Source organism: Mytilus edulis, chromosome 3 (genome assembly GCF_963676685.1).
Source record: "Mytilus edulis chromosome 3, xbMytEdul2.2, whole genome shotgun sequence".
In the NCBI taxonomy this organism is placed as follows: domain Eukaryota; kingdom Metazoa; phylum Mollusca; class Bivalvia; order Mytilida; family Mytilidae; genus Mytilus; species Mytilus edulis.
In genome coordinates this window covers 1687188-1699331 of record NC_092346.1, presented here as the reverse complement: position 1 = coordinate 1699331, position 12144 = coordinate 1687188, and the positions used below count along the sequence as shown (strand labels likewise).

The 12144-nt window shown below is 33.6% G+C and overlaps 1 protein-coding gene across 1 annotated transcript; it reads right to left on the bottom strand.

Moving 5' to 3' along the window:
- Positions 1 to 2784: 2784 nt before the first annotated feature.
- LOC139518205 (uncharacterized) lies at positions 2785 to 3351 on the bottom strand. Its single transcript, XM_071309892.1, has one exon. It carries the CDS (start codon positions 3349 to 3351, stop codon positions 2785 to 2787), a length of 567 nt encoding a protein of 188 aa, XP_071165993.1.
- Positions 3352 to 12144: the final 8793 nt, after the last annotated feature.

The window sequence follows — 12144 nt, the reverse complement described above, 5'->3', positions numbered from 1 at the left end:
AAGTGTCACAAGTTGATACATAATGTATAAGGTGTAAAAATAGATCAGTTATAATACAGGTAAGTTTTGGTCGATTGATTTTAATCCAAAATCCTGAATATCATAATATAAACAAAACACTATAATTGAATATACGTGACTGTGTACTAGTATATTAACAATAAAAATGAGTGAAAAACAAAACTGTTAGTATTTCTTATTGATGCCGTTTGGATGATGTACATTAAGTTCCTTTATCCAAAAGTTTTCCCGAACCTGTCGCTGGGCATCACTCCAGTGAATGTTCTGTTCAATCACTAGAATTTCATGCGGTTAAAGTCATCAGGTTTGTGACCCGACTGTCTGAAGTGCTAAGAAACTGGGAGAAGTGGCTTCTTAGAGATATCACTCCTATGTCCATTGAGGCGTTTGTGGAAAGGCTGCTTTGACTCACCAACATATTGGAGGCCACAAACCGAACATTCTAGTATGTAAATAACATTCATACTTTTGCAGGTAACATTGCAAAATATCTTATAGTTGTTTTCGGTTGCCTTACTGTGAAATGTTGATGAATGCTGCATCTGTAGGCAGCATTTGCAGCGTTTTTCTTCACACGAACGACATTCTCCAGAAGTACTTCTATTATCAGACACTTCAGCCCGCACCAGCAGGTTCCGCAGACTACTAGGTTGCCTAAAAGCTATCATTGGAGGCTCGGGGAAAATCTTGAATAGTTTGGAATTCTTTTCAACTGATTTCCAATGCTCACGAATGACACCAAAGCTGTTTTTGAGAGATGGGTGGTAAGTAAGAACACATTGAGTCCTTTGATTTTTCCTTTCAACTTTGTATTCAAATAGTTCACTGGCGAGTTTAACACCCTTTTGAATAGCTTCAAAAGAGATCTAACATCTGACAATTGTGATGCTATCAACACTCGCCTCAAGGACATAACTACTATACAATCCAACAATTTAAGTGAAAGACAAGAACGAAAATTCCGCAGGGATGGTATGGAATACATCCACCCTTCCTTACCATCAGAGAGAAAGACTAAACGAATTAGACGCTTTAAACGTAGACCTCAAAAGACTGATTCACCCTCCAACATCGTGGTCAATCTTTCTCAACACGATTTAACGGAATCGGAAACATCTCTTCTCTCTAGAGGCCTTAATTTCTGTCCTCTACATGCTCCTGTCAATGACACCAAATTGTCGGAAGACCTTGACAATTTTGCTAGAAGTGTACGTATTAAGGAATATTTCGCGTCGAAGGAGGACAACACTATAAGCTCGGATAGGGACTCAGAAATTTCAGAAGACGTGAACAACTACAAATTTATTAAAAAGAGTTCTTGAATCCCTAAACCGAGCAAAAATGCTACCCTGGAATCATTTATTGATAACGTTAAGTCGGACATTATTAGAAATACTAAAAATAACAATAAACCTTTTGACAATCTTACCAATGAAGAACGGACTGCACTGAAAAACTTAAGATCTAACAACAATATCGTCATTAAACCTGCAGACAAAGGCAGTGCAGTGGTTGTCATGGATAAATCTGCCTATATTTAAGAGGCTGAACGACAACTTGGCGATGCAAGGTTCTACCAAAAACTAGACTCTGATCCTACAACATCTTTCAGCAGAGAAATTACTGATAGTTTGGTAGAAATGCATAACGATGGTTTCATCGATGACAAAACTCTTGAATATTTGAAACCAGAAAATCCAAAACCGGGCAGATTTTATCTTTTACCTAAATTTCATAAGGCCAATAACCCATGAAGACCTATAGTTTCAGCGAACGGTCATCCGACAGAAAAAATATCGGAATTTGTTGACTTCCATCTTCGTCAACATGTTGAAAACTTACCATCTCACATCAAAGATACAACCGATTATCTAAGAAAAATACAGGCCTTAAATCCACTCCCCTCCGACACGACTCTTGTTTCCATGGATGTCACCTCCCTCTACACTAATATTCCACATGCAGATGGCATCGATGCATGTAAAGAAGTTTGGAATTCCAGACCAGTGAAATATCCACCTACTGAATGCTTGGTCAAAATGCTCACGCTGGTACTTAAGAAAAACAACTTCACTTTTGATGGAGATCATTATTTGCAAGTAAATGGAACTGCCATGGGCACCAAAATGGCTCCGTCATATGCCAACATATTCATGGGCAAATTAGAGAAACAACTCCTTGAAACTTCGATCGAAAAACCGCTATCCACATCATCTATAAATCTAAACCAGGAAAGCGGTTTTTCGATCGAAGTTTCAAGGAGTTGTTTCTCTAATTTGCCCATGAATATGTTGGCACTGGTCTGGAATTCCAAACTTCTTTACATGCATCGATGCCATCTGCATGTGGAATATTAGTGTAGAGGGAGGTGACATCCATGGAAACAAGAGTCGTGTCGGAGGGGAGTGGATTTAAGGCCTGTATTTTTCTTAGATAATCGGTTGTATCTTTGATGTGAGATGGTAAGTTTTCAACATGTTGACGAAGATGGAAGTCAACAAATTCCGATATTTTTTCTGTCGGATGACCGTTCGCTGAAACTATAGGTCTTCATGGGTTATTGGCCTTATGAAATTTAGGTAAAAGATAAAATCTGCCCGGTTTTGGATTTTCTGGTTTCAAATATTCAAGAGTTTTGTCATCGATGAAACCATCGTTATGCATTTCTACCAAACTATCAGTAATTTCTCTGCTGAAAGATGTTGTAGGATCAGAGTCTAGTTTTTGGTAGAACCTTGCATCGCCAAGTTGTCGTTCAGCCTCTTAAATATAGGCAGATTTATCCATGACAACCACTGCACTGCCTTTGTCTGCAGGTTTAATGACGATATTGTTGTTAGATCTTAAGTTTTTCAGTGCAGTCCGTTCTTCATTGGTAAGATTGTCAAAAGGTTTATTGTTATTTTTAGTATTTCTAATAATGTCCGACTTAACGTTATCAATAAATGATTCCAGGGTAGCATTTTTGCTCGGTTTAGGGATCCAAGAACTCTTTTTAATAAATTTGTAGTTGTTCACGTCTTCTGAAATTTCTGAGTCCCTATCCGAGCTTATAGTGTTGTCCTCCTTCGACGCGAAATATTCCTTAATACGTACACTTCTAGCAAAATTGTCAAGGTCTTCCGACAATTTGGTGTCATTGACAGGAGCATGTAGAGGACAGAAATTAAGGCCTCTAGAGAGAAGAGATGTTTCCGATTCCGTTAAATGGTGTTGAGAAAGATTGACCACGATGTTGGAGGGTGAATCAGTCTTTTGAGGTCTACGTTTAAAGCGTCTAATTCGTTTAGTCTTTCTCTCTGATGGTAAGGAAGGGTGGATGTATTCCATACCATCCCTGCGGAATTTTCGTTCTTGTCTTTCACTTAAATTGTTGGATTGTATAGTAGTTATGTCCTTGAGGCGAGTGTTGATAGCATCACAATTGTCAGATGTTAGATCTCTTTTGAAGCTATTCAAAAGGGTGTTAAACTCGCCAGTGAACTATTTGAATACAAAGTTGAAAGGAAAAATCAAAGGACTCAATGTGTTCTTACTTACCACCCATCTCTCAAAAACAGCTTTGGTGTCATTCGTGAGCATTGGAAATCAGTTGAAAAGAATTCCAAACCATTCAAGATTTTCCCCGAGCCTCCAATGATAGCTTTTAGGCAACCTAGTAGTCTGCGGAACCTGCTGGTGCGGGCTGAAGTGTCTGATAATAGAAGTACTTCTGGAGAATGTCGTTCGTGTGAAGAAAAACGCTGCAAATGCTGCCTACAGATGCAGCATTCATCAACATTTCACAGTAAGGCAACCGAAAACAACTATAAGATATTTTGCAATGTTACCTGCAAAAGTATGAATGTTATTTACATACTAGAATGTTCGGTTTGTGGCCTCCAATATGTTGGTGAGTCAAAGCAGCCTTTCCACAAACGCCTCAATGGCCATAGGAGTGATATCTCTAAGAAGCCACTTCTCCCAGTTTCTCAGCACTTCAGACAGTCGGGTCACAAACCTGATGACTTTAACCGCATGAAAATTCTAGTAATTGAACAAAACATTCACTGGAGTGATGCCCAGCGACAGGTTCAGGAAAGCTTTTGGATAAAGGAACTTAATGTACATCATCCAAACGGCATCAATAAGAAATACTAACAGTTTTGTTTTTCACTCATTTTTATTGTTAATATACACAGTCACGTATATTGAATTATAGTGTTTTGTTTATATTATGATATTCAGGATTTTGGATTAAAATCAATCGACCAAAACTAACCTGTATTATTACTGATCTATTTTTACACCTTATACATTATGTATCAATATAGTTAAAACTTGTGACACTTGAAGAAGGCCATTTGTTGAGCCGAAATATTTGTCAACACGATTTAATAACAACATTTTCGTATTATAACATCTTATATCAGTACCGTTGTGCAAATCTTTAGACTGATATAATTGTTTCCTTATCTGCATAGTATCGCCTATTTTAGACGATCCGGTACATAGTAAATTTCCTGGTTGGTCTTTTTTATAGACTTATATATATATATATATGCAACTGGACGTACACTAATAATCCCCCAGGGATGTGAATATTTTCATGGAAAACTATTGAGTATTAAAGTTTCAAATCAATTTCTGGATTTATTTTCTTTCTTGATATTCAATGACAGCAATTTAAAGAATAAACTGCTTGTCCGCTTTAGGGGTATTCTTGCCAGTTGAACAGACTTATAATTACATTCAAAAATAGGGAAAGATGACATAAAATTCGTTGTCTTTTTTTTAAACATCGTTGGTCAAATAGCTAAAGTATTGTACATGGTGAGACGAAGACTATTTTGATAAGGACGTTCCCGATTATGAATAAATTTGGTTGACGTTTTTTACACTTGAAAAGAATATCTATTCGTAATTTTTCGATTCCATTCCAAGAAGATCCTTGAATTTCCTGTAATTTTTTTAAAACATCTTTTTTTTCAAATGGCTCGTGTTTCGAAGGCTATTTTTATTAATAAATTTATTCAATTAAAATAATTCAGTATTTTATCTTTACAAAAGTAATCAGAAGTCATAATTCATTTTAAAGTGAGCTTACGCAAAATATATAAAAATATTCAACAGCTATCCAGTTATTGTGCGACCTTATTACTCCCGTAAATTAATTTTAATTCTTTTTCTTACATTTCTGTGTCTAAAACCGGTACGTCTAAACACCACCTAGGCCGCCTCATCGCTACTGGTTATCGTGCGACAAGACCATTTCACTATTAGTCGTTTTGAGAATAAAAATCAGGCAATAAACGCTGTTAAAGACCTTTCCAAGATAATATGGCAGGAATCAGAAGACGTTAAGATGCGGTTATCTGTTTGAATGGAGGCTGCACACAAAGTACTAATTCTTTGGCGTATAACGAACAACCATGATGTGAACAGTCATCTGAACATTAATTTTGAAATGTCTGACATTGTAAAGTTCGACTACAGTAAAAGTTGTAAAATGCATTTTTTTGTACAAAAAACACTTGATTTTGTTATTAAAATTGTGGTTATATAAATCATTTTTTTTTCAAATATTTTTTGTTCGTTTCAATGCCAATGTTATTATAAACTATGTTTCAATAATATTATACATATATTTTATTATATTTCATCTAAAAAAAGAGGCTGATTTTTCAAGTTTTAAAAAATCAAGGTGTTGCAATACTTTTTTCCATGTGTATAGATAAATGTATATAATTGCATATGTTTGCAGCAGAAACACACAGATGTACTAGTATCTAAACGAACCATAGTGAGGAGTTGAGAATAGCGTTTAACTTTTTCCGAAGCAGTATACGTGGTCTTTCCTTTAGGCTCATTGTTTGTTTGTATTTTTTCATTTTTAGCCATGGCGTTGTCAGTTTCTTTTAGATTTATGAGTTTGACTGTCCCTTTGGTATCTTTCGTCCCTCTTTTAGTTTATGGATAAATCACTGAAAAGTGCTCTCGACTTTTTCGTTAAAAGTCTACATCGTAGCGCATCGTCGGCTACGGCAAGTGCAGAAGATGATGATACGCAGATCTGCGGACATGTTTGGTCTGAAATTGAGCCAAGCAGAGCGATGACATAACAACGTTATTAGTTTTTAAAACAACTAATCAATCATATCCTGATATCGTTTCCTGGGACATGAAACACGACTAGTATTTGATAACGGAGTTTGATAATTCCTGGACTTATAAATTCCATTTTCCATCTAGGTACAAATATTAATTTTATTTTCAATAAAAGAACGATAAATGTCCTCCCATTGTTCATATTTTATCTATCCAAGATACAAGTGAAATAACAAAAAAGGATTTTTTTATTTTTTTTTTTTATTATTAATATCTTGAGAGAAATAAAAGCTTCAGGCCTAATGCAGTGGGATTTCCGTTATAATTTATATTTCAAAGGTATTAATTGGTTAAAAATATTCGATCAGGACTTATCGCAAGAGTCAAAAAAATTGCTGATGATATAAATATCACAAAAATATGGCAAGAATTGTACACATGACAGGGCTAACAAGTCCGGACGGACGGACGTCCGATATTTCCATGTCACCTGCAACGTGTTAAGAAAAGTAATCAAAAACCTCATTTGGAGGCTCGAATTCCAACAAAAGGGAGTCAATTCGGATCCTTCGAGAAACATATATATTGGTGGGTATTTTGAAATTAAACAAAAATCAAGCCAGTGTCGGAATGTAGGGACGTACACATGCATACAGGGAAAATGTCAAAAAAATATATTTTGCATGAAATAGTCCAAACATTTTTTTGAGACAGTTTCGCATCCACATCATATGAACCCTGGCTACGCCACTGTTATATGGCACGCGCCGATTTTGTGTAATGTGTCCAGTTGTCATATTGTTGATTGAATCCAATGAAGCTTGACGAATTTATAAATACTGCACTAAGGATACGAAGCAAAGGTTAAATATGCACCAAGATCATTAATTAAGATAAATCATTATATTAAAAAAACATATGTTAAAAGTTGGTTCCATGATATAAAGAGATTTAAAAGTTATTAACATTTTAACGTGACACGCGCTCTACATGTGTAATGCATGTCTGATCACCTTGTTAATTGGTCCAATCAATTCTGAGGGATTATCGTTTAACTAGTAAATTATTTTCTTTGTTCCTAATTAGTAATGATCGATAAAAGGTCTCTGTGATGCTTTGTTGGAAATTTATTTTTGGAAAAGTGTTTGTTTGCGCTTTTCGAAATAAAAGATTTGCGGAAATATAGTAAAGCTTTTACTCGAAGCGGAGTATGTTGTAGTCTATTTCTTTCTTTTTATTCTTCCCCGTTTAGTGTTTTAATATTTGCACGAATAGACACAAATTTATACAGACTTATTTCAAACATAAGAGTTAAAATGTGGCGTCCTTGGGGTTCAAGGCAACCCATTTTCAACAAGTATGACAGACCGCTTGAAATTCTGCAAGAGGTAATATTATTAAATTTATATTTCGAATTAAGAACACAATTAGATATTGAAAATATACATCAGAAAATGTAAAAAAATATATGTCACAGACTTCGTTTTCAAGAAAAAGTCATTTTTAAAATGTTCCGATAGGGTACTAAATAACATTGAATATATAGGGAAAATCAATATTTTTCTACAACAATTTTCGGTTTCTTGAATAAATAAATCACGTGAACCACTCCATAGAATTTAAAAAAAAATCAAAATATGTTCTTCTTCTTCCCAAATTCATTGGTCCATTATTATATACATGGTATACTCACCTTACTGATAATTTAACCGAATTGGATATTGATCCAGAAATAATAACAACTGTACAAAATACAGGTACAGCATTAAATAACATAAAAAAGCAAATAAAATCTAATTGCAATGTCTTTTTCAATAATCTATTGGAAAAAAAAGATACAGGACTTAAATGAAAGTAATAAAAGTTTCCTATACAAAAATATTAAGATTAACTTGAAACAAGAATTTTACCCAAAACATAACCATTCTGACTTCAGAAAACTATTTACAAAATTCAGAATTAGCGAACACACTCTTCTAATAGAAAAGGGTAGACATCTTAAGATCCCTAGAGATCAGAGATATTGCAAATTCTGTGATTGAGGACGAAAAACACTTCTTTCTCAACTGCCCTAAATATAACTTTTATAGAAAAAAAATATTTTGACTTCATAGATATCAATTCGGAGTGGAAAGATACTGCTAAAGATGACATGCTTAAACTTAAAATAATACTAAACCCCACATCTCACAGATTTATATGGCAATTAAATTACATGTATTTGATTTGGTTTGATTATTTCTGCACTGGGAAGGCTCTTATTTAATGAATTTATGATAATAGTCGTTTATTGTGCACTTTCGAATTACAATGAAGTATTGATTAAAAACAAATAAAAGTATCATAAATTCAAAATAACCTATCAAAAAATACACACAAAACAAGGAAGAAATTCAAAGTTTTGTTTAAAATCCTACAAAAACAAAATACACGCATAAACAAAATATGTAACAGGACAAACAAGAAGGTGTAATTACATATATGCCGGGTAATTGTTATGTTTCTTTATTTCTTCATGGATCAGTGATTTTATTACCTGGTTAATTACCGGCACGTGCCGTCGGACAAAACCTTTGATGACAGAAAAAATCAAATTACGACTTAACTACAATTTTTAATGACTAAAAATTTCAGATACATTATGTTCATGAAAAACTACGTCCAATGTTATGTTTATTTCATTCATAGCACCATCCAATCATGGGCTTAGTGCAGTTTCATGAGCTTAGTGCACCAAGGCGGCCTAGGTGGTGTTTAGACGCTCCCTCTAAAACTATAACTTACTCCCGTATATCATTCATACGAAATGTTGTTCACACCTGAAATGGTGAACCGTGAAGCCCAGATGTCACTGAATGAAGATCAAAAGATTAGAATTACATAATGCTAATCTTTTAATTACCTTGAGTTTAACTACGCATTCAACATTCACTAAGTGTCACAAATTAATACACATTTTATTTCCACAGTACAAGCAAGTGAAAATGTTTGCTGGAATGCATCATGTCAGTTTCATATGTTTGTTTTGTAGAAAAAAATCATAAAAATGTTCTATTGTATTATTTACTTTAATTACTAAAATTTATATAAAAAAAAATCCATAATAAATCCTACAATCTAATTTTAAAAGTTGCATGGCTATCACTTACTTTTCGTTGGTTAATAGATAGCTACTCCAAAAGTCGTTGATGCGCTTTAAATAGCGTTATTAGATGGTTAACGAACAAGACTTAAATGAGATTAATTTCACTCCCGGCATGCCAAAAGACTTGATAATATCTTTATTTACCAAAGTCATAACAACTATAGGCATACAACATATAAACTACACAAAGTATACATAGATAGCAGAAGGAAATGTGTTAAACATATTACATCATGTTAGATCTTAGTTTTTGTGCACGAAATATAAATTTACCCAAATTACATAATTCTCTAAGATTATTAGAACTCATTAATTGTATATATTTATACATAGAAGGTTTTCTCCAATAATATGGTTTTATAAAATAAGATCTAAGACCTTGATAAGTAGGACATTTTAAAATAAAATGCATCTCATCTTCAATGTAATTTTTACAAAAACTACATAGTCTATTACTTCTTGGAATTGCAGAATAGCGACCACATTCTATAGCTAAATCATGACTACTAAGTCTTATTTTGGTAATACATGTCTTATAAATAACTGGTATTGGTTTACATAAATAATTTGTAAACAAAAATTTTGAACCATATATCTATAACTTGTACATTTAACTAAATTATTCATTTGGCTGTCAAAATCTTGCTTCAGACAATCAAACAGGCGTTGTTTAATTATCAAGTAAAAACTACTGGAGAGCTTACTATCTAAAAATAAACCTTGATTATACCAAATATCACCTAAACCTATACTGAGCAACTCATTTTTAATAAAATACAACCAATTTGTCTTATTATTTGGACATTTTTGTAAATCGTCATATAAAACACAGTAACAGTTTTTCAAAATACAGTTTGTAGTACATAACAGCTTAAACCAGTATTTAAAAATTCGACATTTTCTGGTGTGCAATAATGGCAATCTACCTAGCTCGTAGTACACCATGACATTACTAGTAGAGCTTTTTACTTTCATAATATTTTTACAATAGCCCAGATGTATCCTTTCTATAGCTGGTGCCTTGTGAGTACCCCAAATTTCACAACCATAACAAAGTACACTGTTTATATAAGTATCAAAAAGCGAAAGTAAAGTTACAAAATTCAAATATATATCTTTAACATTTCTCCTTAAGGCAAACACAGCTTTTCTACCCTGTTCTGAGAGTTTCTGCTGTAACACATTATATTTACCATTAAAATTTAACAAAATACCAAGATAACTAAACTTATCTACAACTTCTATTTCCTGGTTATTTTAATACCATTTCTCATTGTCATGTATTTTTCCACCCTTTCTAAAAACAGCAATTTTCGTTTTTGCTATATTCACACTAAATGACCATTTGGAGGTATAATCATACAAAGTATCAAGTAATGTTGGTAATCCAGATACAGTTTCTGAAAAAATAACCATATCGTCAGCGTACATTAGTAAAAATAAATTTAGTTCCTTCATCTCACAAGGAATAGAGTCACTATTTATAAAAGCCATTTCACAATCATTGACATACATAGAAAAAAATATCGGTGATAATACTTCACCTTGCATCAAACCTACTTCATTAGTAAAATAATCAGAGTTGAACCCATCAACACTTACACAAGAAGTGACATTAGAATACATTGCTTTGATAACCATTAAAAAATTACCTTGTATACCAATTTTTGATAGTTTATACCATAACATATATCTTTGAACAGTGTCAAAAGCTTTCGTGTAGTCTACAAAACAACAATAAAAACGATTTTTGGATGATAAGGATTTGAAAATTAATGATGTAAGAGCAAAAATAGCATCTACTGTACCAAGACCGGGACGAAAGCCGAACTGGGCATCGGTCACAATATCAAACGTTTCCGACCAGTCTTTCAAACGTTGATTAAGAACGGACGTAAATAACTTTCCAAAATTACTAACTAAACTAATCCCTCTGTAGTTGTTCGGATCAAGCACACTACCCTTCTTGAATATAGGTATAAGTATGGCTTTAGCCCAATCTGTAGGGAAAATTCCGGACTGTAAAATTCCATTAAAAATGTACAGTAATACAGGCATAAACACATCTTTGTATTCAATAAAATATTCGTTAAGAATTCCATCAACTCCATGACTTTTATCACGTTTAAGGTTACGAATAGCTTTCAAAATGTCATTTTCTGTAATTTCTCTATCAAGTTCCTCATAGACGCATTCACCATCAGTATCATGAAATTGGCTGTCGTCCAGTACAGCATCTGTGTCTGATGAGCACAATGACTTAAAATGTTCATGGAACATAAGTCAGGAAGTTTGAAGAAACAAAATTAATAATTCCCAATTTTCTTTTTTATTACTTTTCATATCAAAATAAAACTTGGTGAATATGTTTTTTATGGTATTATGAACATAATAAGACGAAAAGTGAAAAATCGCGAATTATCCCTTTAACAATCTAACCTTAGATACAAAATCATCACACAACCCACGCCTCAAAAACACTTGCGTCCCGCATGTCTTAAACTAACTCAATAAATGTACTAAATCTATTCAACAATATAATCATCCATCCATGCTGGTTTTCGCCTTGTACGACGCACTTCAGGATTACTTTCCTGTGTATTTGCCTTAGGCAACGTTGACTCATGAACAGCAATGTCTTGCGAACGAGGAGTCTCTACTTCAGCATCTTCAGCACTAGTATTTTCAGTGTCCAAGGGAATAAAAGTGCTCTTATTCGATTCTGTTCTTAATGTCTGTTTGTTCTTTTCCTTAAGTCTGTCGACATGTATAATTTGTGGTTTTTCTCTATGTCCATAATCAACTTTATATGTAAGGTCACCATATTTGTCGAGAATTTTGAAAGGACCTTTCCAGAAACTAGTCAGTTTTGATGACATATCCGGTTTTTT

Bases quoted from the DNA above. Each gene is read 5' to 3' on its own strand.
- LOC139518205 (XM_071309892.1), bottom strand. From the start codon at position 3,351: ATGGAATACATCCACCCTTCCTTACCATCAGAGAGAAAGACTAAACGA.